The 12,566-nt window shown below is 37.6% G+C and overlaps 1 protein-coding gene across 1 annotated transcript; it reads left to right on the top strand.

The window, feature by feature from the left end:
- Window positions 1–5,331: 5,331 nt before the first annotated feature.
- ZNF518B (zinc finger protein 518B) lies at window positions 5,332–8,762 on the top strand. Its single transcript, XM_010016419.1, has one exon. It carries the CDS (start codon window positions 5,535–5,537, stop codon window positions 8,760–8,762), a length of 3,228 nt encoding a protein of 1,075 aa, XP_010014721.1. The 5' UTR covers window positions 5,332–5,534.
- Window positions 8,763–12,566: the final 3,804 nt, after the last annotated feature.

Here is a 12,566-nt window from a genome sequence, read left to right on the forward strand (position 1 = left end):
GACTGTGATTAGCTGTTATTGTGAAACAAGGTGTCTTTTCAAGAAGAAATAATTGTAGTTGGAATTTTTTTGATGTATTTGAATCGCTCGTTTTTAATACAGAATCAATTATTTTAATTAGTACAATCAATTACACCTGAGTGTATTACACTTTGGATCTCTCCCAGTCATTAGGCCTAGAATCAGTGACTGGTAATTGGTGGCCATGTAGTTGGGTCAGTAGAAGAGTTAACTCTGCTTAACAGAGATAGTTGGTTCTAAATGGGCAGTATGTGCTATATATATTATTGTAAAATACAGACATGGTAATTTTAGGTTTACAGAGAGATTTAATCTTTTCAGAGACTCAAATTTTACATACTGCATCTTCCTGATGCAGTGATGCTCAGTGTCTTCCAATCCTGTTGAAGCTTGTTTCTTTTAGGAGATGATTTATATGGGTTTTTCAATACTGAAGCAGGCCTTCATTGTTGGATGCAGCTTATGAATTTAGTGTGTGAGGTGTGTGCTTTACCAAAGTCAGGTCTAATTTATTTGGTCACATCTGATAAATGCATGATGCTCATCACACCCATTTTATTGATAGTAGTTTAGAATTTGAGATAAAAAAGGGAACTAAACCATTAGGGAATATATATTTTTTTGAAATGATGAACAAAGGATTATTATATTTGAAGTAAATGGATATTTCAGGAGTACAGAATAATGGGAAGACACTGGCAGTTCTTGTCTGACAATGGCCACAATCAATGATTTCTAATCTACTGCAGTGCAAAAAACCTTGTGCTGCATGAATCTGACAAGCTGCAGAGGATGTTTCTTCCTTTTTTTCTTGGGTTTAATTGATCCTTGTTTTCTAACCTTTATGTACATGTGGTGTCCACTGTCTGGAGTGCCTTTTGACTCCTGCAGATCTATTGATCTCTGTCTTGAGCAGCAAGGTTCAGGATATACTAGTCTGTGAAAGGCGGGAATGTTTCTTTTTTATTAGATACCCAACTTCTTTATGTCTCTGAATTGTAGGTGTTTTATAGGAGGAGTGAGTGAAAAAATTTGGTTTATCATCATTCTGCTGTCCTTTTTCCATGTGCCTCTAAGTTTTTGCTTCCAGTTTATTTATTTCTCCCCCTTCCCCCCCAAAACTGGGGCCTGCAAATTTTTTAAATTTCTCCTAATTCAGGTACGTTATTGCATTTCAAAATATTTTTTTACAAACTTTTTTTGGAACCGTTCCTGTAATAACAGTGACTGGAATTGATTTTGACACTGCTAGCATTTCGTACTCCATTCCTCAGCCATCCTATTCCCATGTTTGCCATTCAGATTCCATGTACTCTTTCAGGTCTTCCTTTAATGATATCTTTGCATTGCTCTGTGTGCTCTGCATTTGACTGTAACTTGAAAAATCAAGTATGTATCTTTTAATTAGATCTTCTGAGGCATGTCTCTGTTAACTCTTTAAATGGCAAAACAAATCTTCAGGGGAATCTCTTTCACCACTTCCCCTCCCCATGTGGAGTGAATGGATGCTGGATTGCATCACCTCTCTGTGTCAGCTGATGATCTCGTTCTTCTGAAGTAGCCAAAACCCCTCAAATATATATATATATTTAATATAAAAATCAAATTACAATGTACTTTTATGCTTTTTTTATCCAAAATAATGATAAAGTGGACCTGTTCGTGTAAACCCTTTTCTTATTAACTGTTCAGTGTTCAGGAAAGATTGGTGAACTAGGTAGGGAGACAACAGCGATGTCACTTCAGCATCAATGGTTGTTCAGTTCTTTTTCACCTCGTACTTGGTCTGGCTGGGATAGAGTTAAATTTCTTCACAGCAGCCTGTACAGTGCTGTGTTTTGGATCTGTGGCTGAATCAATGTTGGTAAAATCCTGGTGTTTCGATTGTTGCTGAACAGTGTTTGCACAATGTCAAGGTTTTCTTTTACACCCCTCTCTTCCTCCACTGCAGTGAATAGGTAGGGGGTGGGCAAGTGACTGGAAGGGCACACTACTGGAACAGCTAACCAGAATTGGTCAAGGGGATAGTCCATGCCATATAATGTCATGCTTGGCAGTGAAAACTGGATGTAGAGGAAGAATGAGTGGAGAGAGGGATTGGCTTCCAAGGTGGCTGTTGCTTGGAGACTGGGTAGTCATCGGTCTGCTTGTGGAAGGTAGAGACTGATTTCCTTTGCATAACCTCCCTGCCTCTTTCTGTCATCTATTAAACTGCCTTTGTCCCGACCCATAAGTTTTCTCATGCTTTTTCTCCAATTCACTTCCTTTGCTAACCAGGGAAGAGAAGGGAGCCAGCAAGGAGCTGTGTGGCTACTGGGGTGCTGGCTAAAATCAACCCACTATACATCTGAAATACAGCTGCAGTAACTCCAACATAAGAAACCTGGATTCTAGCAACATGGTATTTGTCACAGGTGAAGATTTGGGTTTAAACTATGACAAACCTGTTTGTTTTCACATTCATATATAAAGCTGTATTGAGTTAGTAAAGTTTAGAAGCATTACCAGCCTATTCTTTGAATTACCTCTTAAATTTTCCTAGTATCTTCTTGGACTGAGTGGCCCAGATCTGTCTAGTTGATCTAGATCTGTAAATGTTTCACAGTGGTTTTTGTTCTTTCCTGCACTTTAAAGGTAGTGGATCCTTTTTCATGTTGTCGCATAAGGTAAAGTTTACAGTGTTAAAAGAACATAAGAAAACTCCATGTGTTTTTAAACTGTTTTGTGTGGTCAAGGATGTTGATGGCATAAAATGCTCTATACTTATCTTTTTGTATGGAGGGCAGTTTCAGTATCAATTGATAGCTGTTCACAGCAAAAAAAGGCAAATATTGATCTAACTTCACCCTTTCCTTTCAAATGCAATTTTAGGTCTTCCTTAAAGCTGTGTAGAAATCTTCAAAACATCTTTGCTAGATGCACCTCCCATATGAAGACAGGCTAAGAAAATTGGGTTTGTTCAGCCTGCAGAAGAGAAGACTGCATGGAGACCTCATAGCAGCCGTCCAGTATCTGAAGGAGGCCTACAAGGATGCTGGGGAGGGACTCTTCATCAGGGACCGTAGTGCTAGGACAAGGGGTGGTGGGTTCAAACTTAAACAGGGGAGATTTAGGTTAGATATAAGGAAGAAGACTGTGAGAGAGTGAGGCACTGGAACAGGTTGCCCAAGGAAGTTGTGAATGCTCCATTCCTGGTGGTGTTCCAGGCCAGGTTGGATAGGGCCTTGGGCAACCTGGTCTAGCGGAAGGTGTCCCTGCCCATGGCAGGGGATTGGAACTAGGTGATCTTAAGGTTCTTTCCAACCCTAACCATTCTATGATTCTGTCTTTGGTCTGGATCTTGATTCTGTCTTTGGTCTTTCTCCTGAGATAACACAATGGATCTCCTGAACATAGGCTTATCATCACACCAGTGTGTCAGCAAGGTTCATCTTAAGTCTAAGAAGTGGTAGTAGCAGGGGAAGAATGGTCCACCAGAGACTACCAGAAGCATTTGCTTTTCTTTCCTCTTTAGAATCTGGATAATAGCGGGCATAATGTTAACAACATTAGAATTGCTTAAAAAAGTCAATCTTCAGATCATTATGCAGTAGTCATGTATACTTTCCTCCTTCCTGGGAGGCTGCCGTCGATTTGTTTTTCACATCAGTAAGTAGGAATTTTGCACATAAGAATGTACAGCTGTCTGCATTGCAATGAGATGAAATTATTACAGTCCTAAGAACTGCCTACTGGGGAGTTGTACAGATGTGCAGCCCTCCACGTGCTAAAGAGTGGAAAGCCCATTATGTTGTCCCTAACCAGTTTTCTGACTTAGTTTTACTGTTATTTGAGGTTACATTGTATACTTGCTCTTTACAGAGCACCATCTTTAGGTCAGCATTCCTATAGCAGTTGTTGGCAGATGGAGTACAAGGAGCTGCCAGAAAAGCTTTCTGGATCAGATGCTGACTCCTGTCTCAAGCCACTGGGGAGATGTACCATAGTGTAAATTTTTCTCATTTGTGTAGGATTATTGTAATAGGATGCTACTTAGGTGATCTCAGTGCTGTACTTTTGGAGCCCAAATCAGGACCTGCTTGCTGTTGATAGACTTGGAGAGGAACTGGATTTCAGAAGCATATGTCTTCTGTAAGCTGTATTGAAAACTAAAGGAATCCTGAAATAACCCTGTCAAGTAGGTTTTATACATGAGTGCAGATCTGTGCAACAGCATGTCTGTAAGTTAGAATGTTTGAATAAGAAAGATGTTCAGCAGATTTTAGTTGTTGGTGTTAGCTTTAGATCTTGTTTTGGTTTATGTGTTTCTCAAAAGGCTAATTTAGTTTATTTTCCAAATAACAGTGGTCTCATAGTCTTGGCAAAAGCTTAAAGGTTGAGATCGTGTTCGTGTTAAATATAGAAGAGAGACAGTAAGAGTGTTGGAACCTGTGGGGCCAAATATACAGCACTAGTTAATGTGGTGGTCTTACGCTGATATTACTGTTCTCTTTCTGCCTCCCACTGCAGAGGGAGTGTTTATTTTGCTTGATTGACACATTCTGTATTATCAGGATAGAGTGAATTATTTATATGCTTGTACCCCCATACAGCGAAGCGATTACACTGTGATATTAATAAAAGTGAAAGTAATTAATTTTGCAGCTGCAGATTGTTTTGACTTCATTACTTTCAGAATACGTGAAGTACAAATCGCATCTTGTTATGAATTACTGTTAAAGACTGGATCTGAAACATTGCACCAATTCCTTCTGTACTTCAGGAATTCCATGCTAACTTAAAACCCCTTGTATTCAAAATCAAACTCATAGTTGCGTGTTTCTACTAATCCTTGTAATCACTCTCCTTTTGTGATCCTACTGTGACTCACAAGTAAGTGGCGCTTGTAGTGTTTCATAGTATCTTTTCCTGAGTTAAGGGCTGTATATGAACTGAAATCGTGTTCTGCTGCTCAGTTTTGTTACCAAGTGTTTTTCTTGTTAGGCTTCTGAATACATTTCTTAAATGTGAAATGTGTCATGACATGGAAGAAATAACATGAACTCTTTAGGTTTTGATGCATAGCAGATAATTGTATGAATTTATGAACATTTTTAATGAGAGCAGATGTTAAAGGATTGTTGAATTTGGTATGTTTTGCTTGGAGCTGATGTTTGTATGTGCAGAATGCAGTCAATGGTATATTAACAGTAGAATTGCACCCTGTAATCTGGCTGTAGTCCTCTAATAGTTGAATTACTAGTTCATTGTATTTCAGTAGTCAGTGAATTGTAACTGACTTAATCTTTTGCTTTTTATTCTTTAGTGCTGCAAGTTGATTGAATAAAATTAAGAACACGGAATATAATATGGATGCAGTTGCTTGAGCGCCGTTTCTTCCAAAGTGTTTATTCTGCAGATTGGTGGCCTGAATGATTGATCGATAAGCAACATACACAAGACTAATACCAAGAAAACATTCTGTCTGTTGCTGCTGTGTTTGACAAAACTGGTACAGAGTCACGTCTTCTGAAATGCAGTTGAAAAAAATGAGGGAAATTTTACCAACATTGTACCCTGGCCAAGTTAGCGATAAAAATAATTCCTTAACTACATCCCCAAAGCAATCTTCTGAGGATATAACGAATCCATCAAAAGGGCATGATGACCAAACCTGCTGTTACCAAGGGACTGAGGCCGAGAACAATAAGTTGTCACTGATAAGCTGTATAAAATGCAGAAGTGTTCAGAAAATTTCAGTGCAAGATATAGAAAAGCGTAAGAAGCTTGGGTGGACTGAAGACAAAAATTTCATCTGCAAGAAGTGCAGTCATATTCCCCCACCAGCTTTCCATTTTGTTCCTGAGGGTGCTAATGCTGTCGACTTTCAAAAACGAGAAAAAAAATCTCCAAGTAAAACCCAGAAAACATTTAAAGTTAAAAACTTTCTGCCAGGTAAATACTACTGTGATAAATGCAGATTTTCAACAAAGGATCCTTTACAGTATAAAAAGCATGTAGGTCAACATGAAGAAATTAAATTTATTTGTTCCCACTGTAGTTATGTATCCTACACCAAAGGAGAGTTCCAGAGACATTTGGTGAAACACACTGGAACTTTCCCATATCAGTGCAAGTACTGTGAATATGGTGCTGTTAGACATGACTACATAGTAAAACATACAAGAAGAGTACATGAAACACCCACAAAACGACTGTCAAATACCATCATAAACCACAAGCAAAAGAAGCCAACTCAAAGCACTTTATTTGAAAAGCTGAAATATGATAAAATTCCTTTTCAGAATGAACTTTCAAATTCGTCTTCAAATATGGTTTTTGAAATTCCATGTAAAGCAACTAAAAGGGCCTGTTTGTCTCATGACGTAGAATGTAGCGTAAACACAGCATCAGTCCAGGATAAACCAATATTGGAGCCATCTGAAATAGGCGTATGTGAGAATCAAAGTGTGGAAGTCGAGGTTTATTCTCCAAAAACAGAGCCTTTACAACCTGGGATGCCTTTAACAGTAATTGCACCATCTGAATTTGTAGTTCCTTCTAACTGTTTAGCGCAAATAGTAGAGATTAAAATAGTGAATGGAGCACAACAGCTGGTTCTTAAACTAATCCCTATGAAAGAAGCAACTTGTAAGCCTGTGAACAGTGCTGAAGAACAACTTGAGAATCGAAGTACAGAACAATCTGCAGAAGGAAAAAACCCATCTTCTGTATCTCAAAATGAGTTACTAATGATGGGAGTGAATGTAGACAAATTATCCAGTGTTAGTAACCAGCTTAATTTGGATAGTACACATGACAAGAATTCTGAATGTTTTTCTGATTCTCAACTCTCAGACTGTAACTCTGTGTGTATACAGAGGGAAGATGCATCAAAATTGTGCTTTCATTTGGTGAAGGGTATTGATGTCCATTCAGGTGTTATAGAACTTTGTTCCCCATCTCTGGTGATGAATAATACGGGGAAAAAATGTGATTTTAAATCCTCAAGGTGGAAAGTAGATGGAAGAAATAACTTACATTATGACTTGCATTGTTACGAAGGTGTGGATATACTCCCTCCAAAATATGCTGCTATTTCTGAAGATAAGAGTTCCAAGAACACTTCATTAGAGGCTGGTCAGGAGGGAAAAAATTCTTCTTCTGCAGTCATTAAACAAAAGGATACATTGCCACTAAAGAGGGATGACAAAGAATGTAGGAGTCTGCCAGTGAGCTCTACAGAAACACATTTAGGTGGTAAGGGTTTTGATGAAAAATCTGTTACATCTTCTGAAGCAGGAAAAAACCTTCATGTTGCTAAAACCCTGCCTTGTGAGGACATGACTTTTGGGTTTAGCAAAGTAAAGAGAGCTGGAACCGGAAGTCGAAAGAACGCTCGTCTTCTGGAATCATTAGAGCTACAGAAGGAAAATAAAGGCAATCCTTTTGAGGGACCTGTTATTTCATCTGTATTTTCTCTTAGCTCTGGGACTGAAAACGTTCCAGAGGGTGTCAGATGGGATGACTCAACATGCAATAAGAAGTCAGCAACATTGCTGTGTAGGAAGATTGCTCAGCTCATGTCTGCTGCTGAATCTAACATGAAATCCATGCCTTTGAGATGTCAAGCTTCTAGTAAAAAGGTGATTTCCCCACAAGAAAATTCAGTGAGCTGTGTTCCTGCCTCTGAAGTGGAACAACAGCCTGCATCTTTACCTCAAGTGCATGGTGGAAACAGTGTGATTAGTAGTGAAGAACACAGTAAAGATCAGCTGGTTACATTTGCAAGTACATCTAAAAACAGGGTAACTAAGAATTCACATGTTGCTACTCCAGTGTTTATCCCTAAAGGAACAATGCTGAGAGTGCTGAATGCTACTAGCAGTCAAAACTCAAATGGAATAGAAAACAGGAGTGAAACATCAGCTGCTTCTGTGTATTGCAATGAAATGTTTCTGCCTCGCCCGGTTCCTGTCAGTGTTTCTGAGACAGCTAGCAATAATTTGCCATGTTTACCTAATCAGAGTGAGATGAATGCTGAGTCCCGAAGTATATCACTCAGGAAAAGACCAAAGCGAGAGGCAAGTGTTAAAAACAATAGCAAGCAAACCGGTGTACTGTTGCAGAAAAGCAGTAATGTGAGTAAGCAAAGCAAACACTATTCAAAAAGCCAACTAGGTCCCAAAAACAAGGTAAAACAAGCAAGCTTCAGGGAGCTTCCTAGGAGGAAAACAAGAACTCAGTCAGAAAACAGTTCAAGTTCTGACATGTCATATCTTTTGACAGCAAGACGTCTTCGGCTTGTCCCTCTGAGAACAAATCAGTTGATAAAATGCCCTCGTCGTAACCAGCCAGTCGTGGTACTAAACCATCCTGATGTTGACACGCCAGAGATAATTAATGTCATGAAGACTATCAACAAGTATAAAGGTCAAGTCCTGAAAGTAGTTTTGTCTGAAAGGACAAGTAGTTGTCTTGGTGTCAAACGTTATCGAAAGCGTCTTACTCTTCAGAACATTGAGACAGGAAATCAAGCAAAAAAACGGAGTATGCTAAAAATGAAACTAAAAAAGACCCATAAAAACAACTACCAAGTGGTGGAAACTTCACCAGCTGGAACACTTCAGTGTATGTTTAAGTGTTGGTTTTGTGGAAGAGTATATATGGACCAAGAAGAATGGATAAGTCATGGACAGCGGCACTTGATAGAGGCAACCAAGGGTTGGGATGTTCTTTCTCTTCCATCGCAAAAGCATTAAGTGAGAGACCAGGGGAAGTTTCCCCTGTTATTTTTAATGAGTGCCACTAACTTGCTTGGAAAGGAAGATTCAAATAACAGCTTTGTTTTGCCAAAAGGTATTTACTGTGAGCAAAGTGGATGAAGACAGCAGAGTTAGAGATACAGAAAAGCTGATAGGATTAAGCACTACTTTGCACTCTCATGTCTGAAAACTGTATTGGAGTTCAGCTTCGTCTGTCCACAGGAGAAATTTGGAAAAGATTTGCTATGCAAACATTTTTCTAGTTACCATTCTCAGTGTGCTAGGATACTGTGCTGTAACTCGTTTGTGCTAGGTCTGTGTTGATTAAAATCCTAGATGATGATATCTTTGTAAATTTAACAGGGGTTAGATTGTTTTATTACAGCATGGTGTTTCAGAGATTGAGCATACATATACTGAAAAGCACTTCTGATCCTCTGTGGGCAGCAATTGTGTATGATAGGTTTTAGTGGCAACTTAAGCACCACATATAAAACGTAAAACTTCAAGTACTCTGTTTCAGTGAAACAAAACCACTTCTGCTGACTTCAGAGGAGATACAAGGGTGCAAATGAACAATCGGGGGTATCAGAGTTGCTCCCACTAGGTCAGATAGCACTGAAAAGTTTAATTTTGTTTAATACTTAGTTTATACCTAGCCTGTATTGGGTAGATGTGAGAGAGCAGGAAGGACACTGTGAGCTTTCTGAACCATCTTTGTTCTGAATAGGCAGAGGCGGAGTATTGTCAGGCTTGGACTGATAGGAGTGAAGCTTTTCTTTATATGGACTCAAGGCTGTTCTGAAATCTGAGGAAGTAATAGCCAAACATAAACCCTCTACCACCATGTGTGTATAGCCTGATAGAAACACATCTGCATAATAGGGCATTTGGTTAGAACTCTAGTTGGTGAGTTAATGCTTGTTTACAGGCAGAACTTGCTGAAGATGAAGACTTTCAAAATGAGAAACGGTGCTGCACAGCTTTTACATTGACAGTGTTGAACCAGATTTTCAGTGCAATCTTTCATCCTTCTTAAGAATTTAGATATTGTTAGAATATATTTTTTTGTAGGTCTTAATTCATACAAGCATGTGCCTAGTTACATATAGTATGTCTAACGTGTATCTACCAACTTCAGTGCAGTGTAAACATCACTCAGTTGCTTGAACACTTTACTAAATCAGGGCCAAATTTGAAGTTTTTAGTGAAGAAGAGGGATGGATGATACTGAAGTCTAATGTTTCTGTACATGAACAATACATGTTTTTATTCATCTTGTCAATTTTAAATAATTTTAAAACCATATAGGATGAACTATGTTGAAGCACATATTTACAGTTAAAATAGCTTCTTACAGTTTTACAGGTATGAAAATCAATACTGACTCTAATGCTGGATGTGTGTTGTATGTTTTAACTGGGACTACTCGTGAAAAGCTCGTAGTCCCTAACTCTTTTCACTGTTGGTGCAGTTTTGTAAACAGTTTAAGCTGGGAATATTTTTTTTATATACTTCAGCAGATTATACATTGTTTTGATAAAGTATGTACTGTATCTGCATTGAAATGTATATATTTTAAAACTACATCTGACTGAGGCTTATTTTCGAAACTAGTTAAAACATTGCTTTCCCATCGTTTTGCAATACAGTGTTAAAGTCCTTCAGATAGTTGGTGCTTTAAGACAGACCTTTTTCATCATGTGCACATGGAAAACTTTTGTATTATTTGTATCAGACTAACCTGTTCCACAGAACAAATTTTCTTTTATCAGTTTTGTCAAGAAAAATGATATGACAGTTCTCATTTTGTATTCAAATGGAATTCTATTTTTTTAGATGAGTACACTAGAGGGTTTTTTTCACTTCATATACTTTGATGCCAAACGTAACAGTACTATTTGCATTTTCAGTTGTGAAAACAGCTTCCGTTTTAAAATTACAGCATGTCACATGTAATAAATATTGAAATTGTTAACATAAGAAAAAAACATGGTTAAAGTTACTCCTTTGTTTTAACTCCTTCAGTTCAGGTTCCTGTTTGAATTAATTTTGTTTCTGTAGAGGCTACTAAATAAATAGTTTTGAATTTGCTTCGTATGAGTTTTCACTGGCAAAATTAGAACATTCTTCATGAAAGCTGTGCTGAGGGGGCATAAAGGAGGTGTTGCTGCTCAGCTTTATAAACTTGAGATGGTTTAAGTATACTAGCAATGCTTGTCTTTTGTAAGCAGGTTTACTGTTTTAGTAAACATCTGTGAAGCTTTTTATGTCACTGCCATTATCTGTTATCTAAATTAAATCGTAGATATGATTTAATGATTAAATCATAGATTTAATTTAGAATTTTTTTTGTATGTTTTAACATGAAAACCTTTTGTCAGTTAAATTGGATAGTGGCTGTGAAACTCTTAAAGCAGATTACAACATGCCTCTTTTCCTTTTATGAGCTCTGCCAAACTCTACTTAGCAGCTTCTGTTTTGTTCGTTTTCATTCTTATTTTTAGATAATGTCATGTCAGAATAATTTTTTTCAAGTTTAACAGTCTCAGTGGTTTGAGAGAAATAATTACAGTGAATTTTCTTTTGCATTGTGGAGCAGCATTAAGAAATAAAAAGGTTGTGAGGAGATAAGCAACTGCTGATTTCCCTTTTTTTTTTTTTTTTTTTAGAGTTAGTTTGTGCCACTACATAGTACATCATAAATTGGAATGTTATGTTTTGTGCTTGAATGTTTTTATTCTTCTTGTTCCTATTCGGTAAGGATATATTCTTGATATATTCCAATTGCCTAGTTAAACTTCTGAGTGTGCTTAAAAAGGAAGATTATGGATGGTTTGCACAGAGGCAACCAAGGGTTGGGATGTTCTTTCACTTCCATCACAAAAGCATTAAGTGAGAGACTAGGGGTAGTTTCCCCTGTTATTTTTAATGAGTGCCACTAACTTGCTTGGAAAGGAAGATTCAAATAACAGCTTTGTTTTGCCAAAAGGTGTTTGAAGGATACTGAAGTTTGCTGTCATATTTAAGATGAATTTAGTTAAGCCTCCCAAACTTCAAATTATATGAATAAACATTAATGTGTTTTTTAACTCTAAAAATACACACTGGAACGTGCTTTTATGATGAGTTTGAAACGCATTTGCAGTTTCTACTGATGATTTTTATCTCTATTATTTGCACGTGGTATGAATTCAAAGGGACTGTTTGCATAATGGTTTTACTATCCAGGTGTTTGAAGGCTCTGATATGGAGTATCTGCTACTTAAGCTAAAGAATAAGTGTTAGTTAAGTAATAGAATTTACATAATTAAAACTAGCTTTATAATCTGCTCCGATACCTGTGAGCATCATCTGACACCCACTGACTTCAGTGGCTGCTGAGCACAGGTTCTTTTGCAAACACATAACGCACACTGAATGAAATTGTTAAACAGTGAGGACTCAGATAAGTAGCATTTCACGTGTATTTTTAGAAGCAAGAATACTTTTTATGTTACTAGAATGCTTTATTAAGTTTGCTACTAACAGCTTCAGTAACATTTAAGTAAGTAAGACTGAGTTCAGTTTTCATCCTGTGTCAGAAGGTAGAGTGCAAGATAAGCAAATTGCTCTATCAGTCTCTTAACAATTTTCTGTGAATTAGTATAGTGGCATATACTTTACCTGTATCCTTGAAGTTAAAAACAAATGAATAAAAAAATTGAGTTGATCTGTGTTCTCAGTTGGAGAGGAATTTTCAGTGGAACAATTTAGAGTGGTTCATAATATTATGGGGCGCTCTTCACTCAAAGGCTCATC

This window comes from Nestor notabilis, unplaced genomic scaffold, assembly GCF_000696875.1.
Source record: "Nestor notabilis isolate BGI_N333 unplaced genomic scaffold, ASM69687v1 scaffold19450, whole genome shotgun sequence".
Classification (NCBI taxonomy): domain Eukaryota; kingdom Metazoa; phylum Chordata; class Aves; order Psittaciformes; family Psittacidae; genus Nestor; species Nestor notabilis.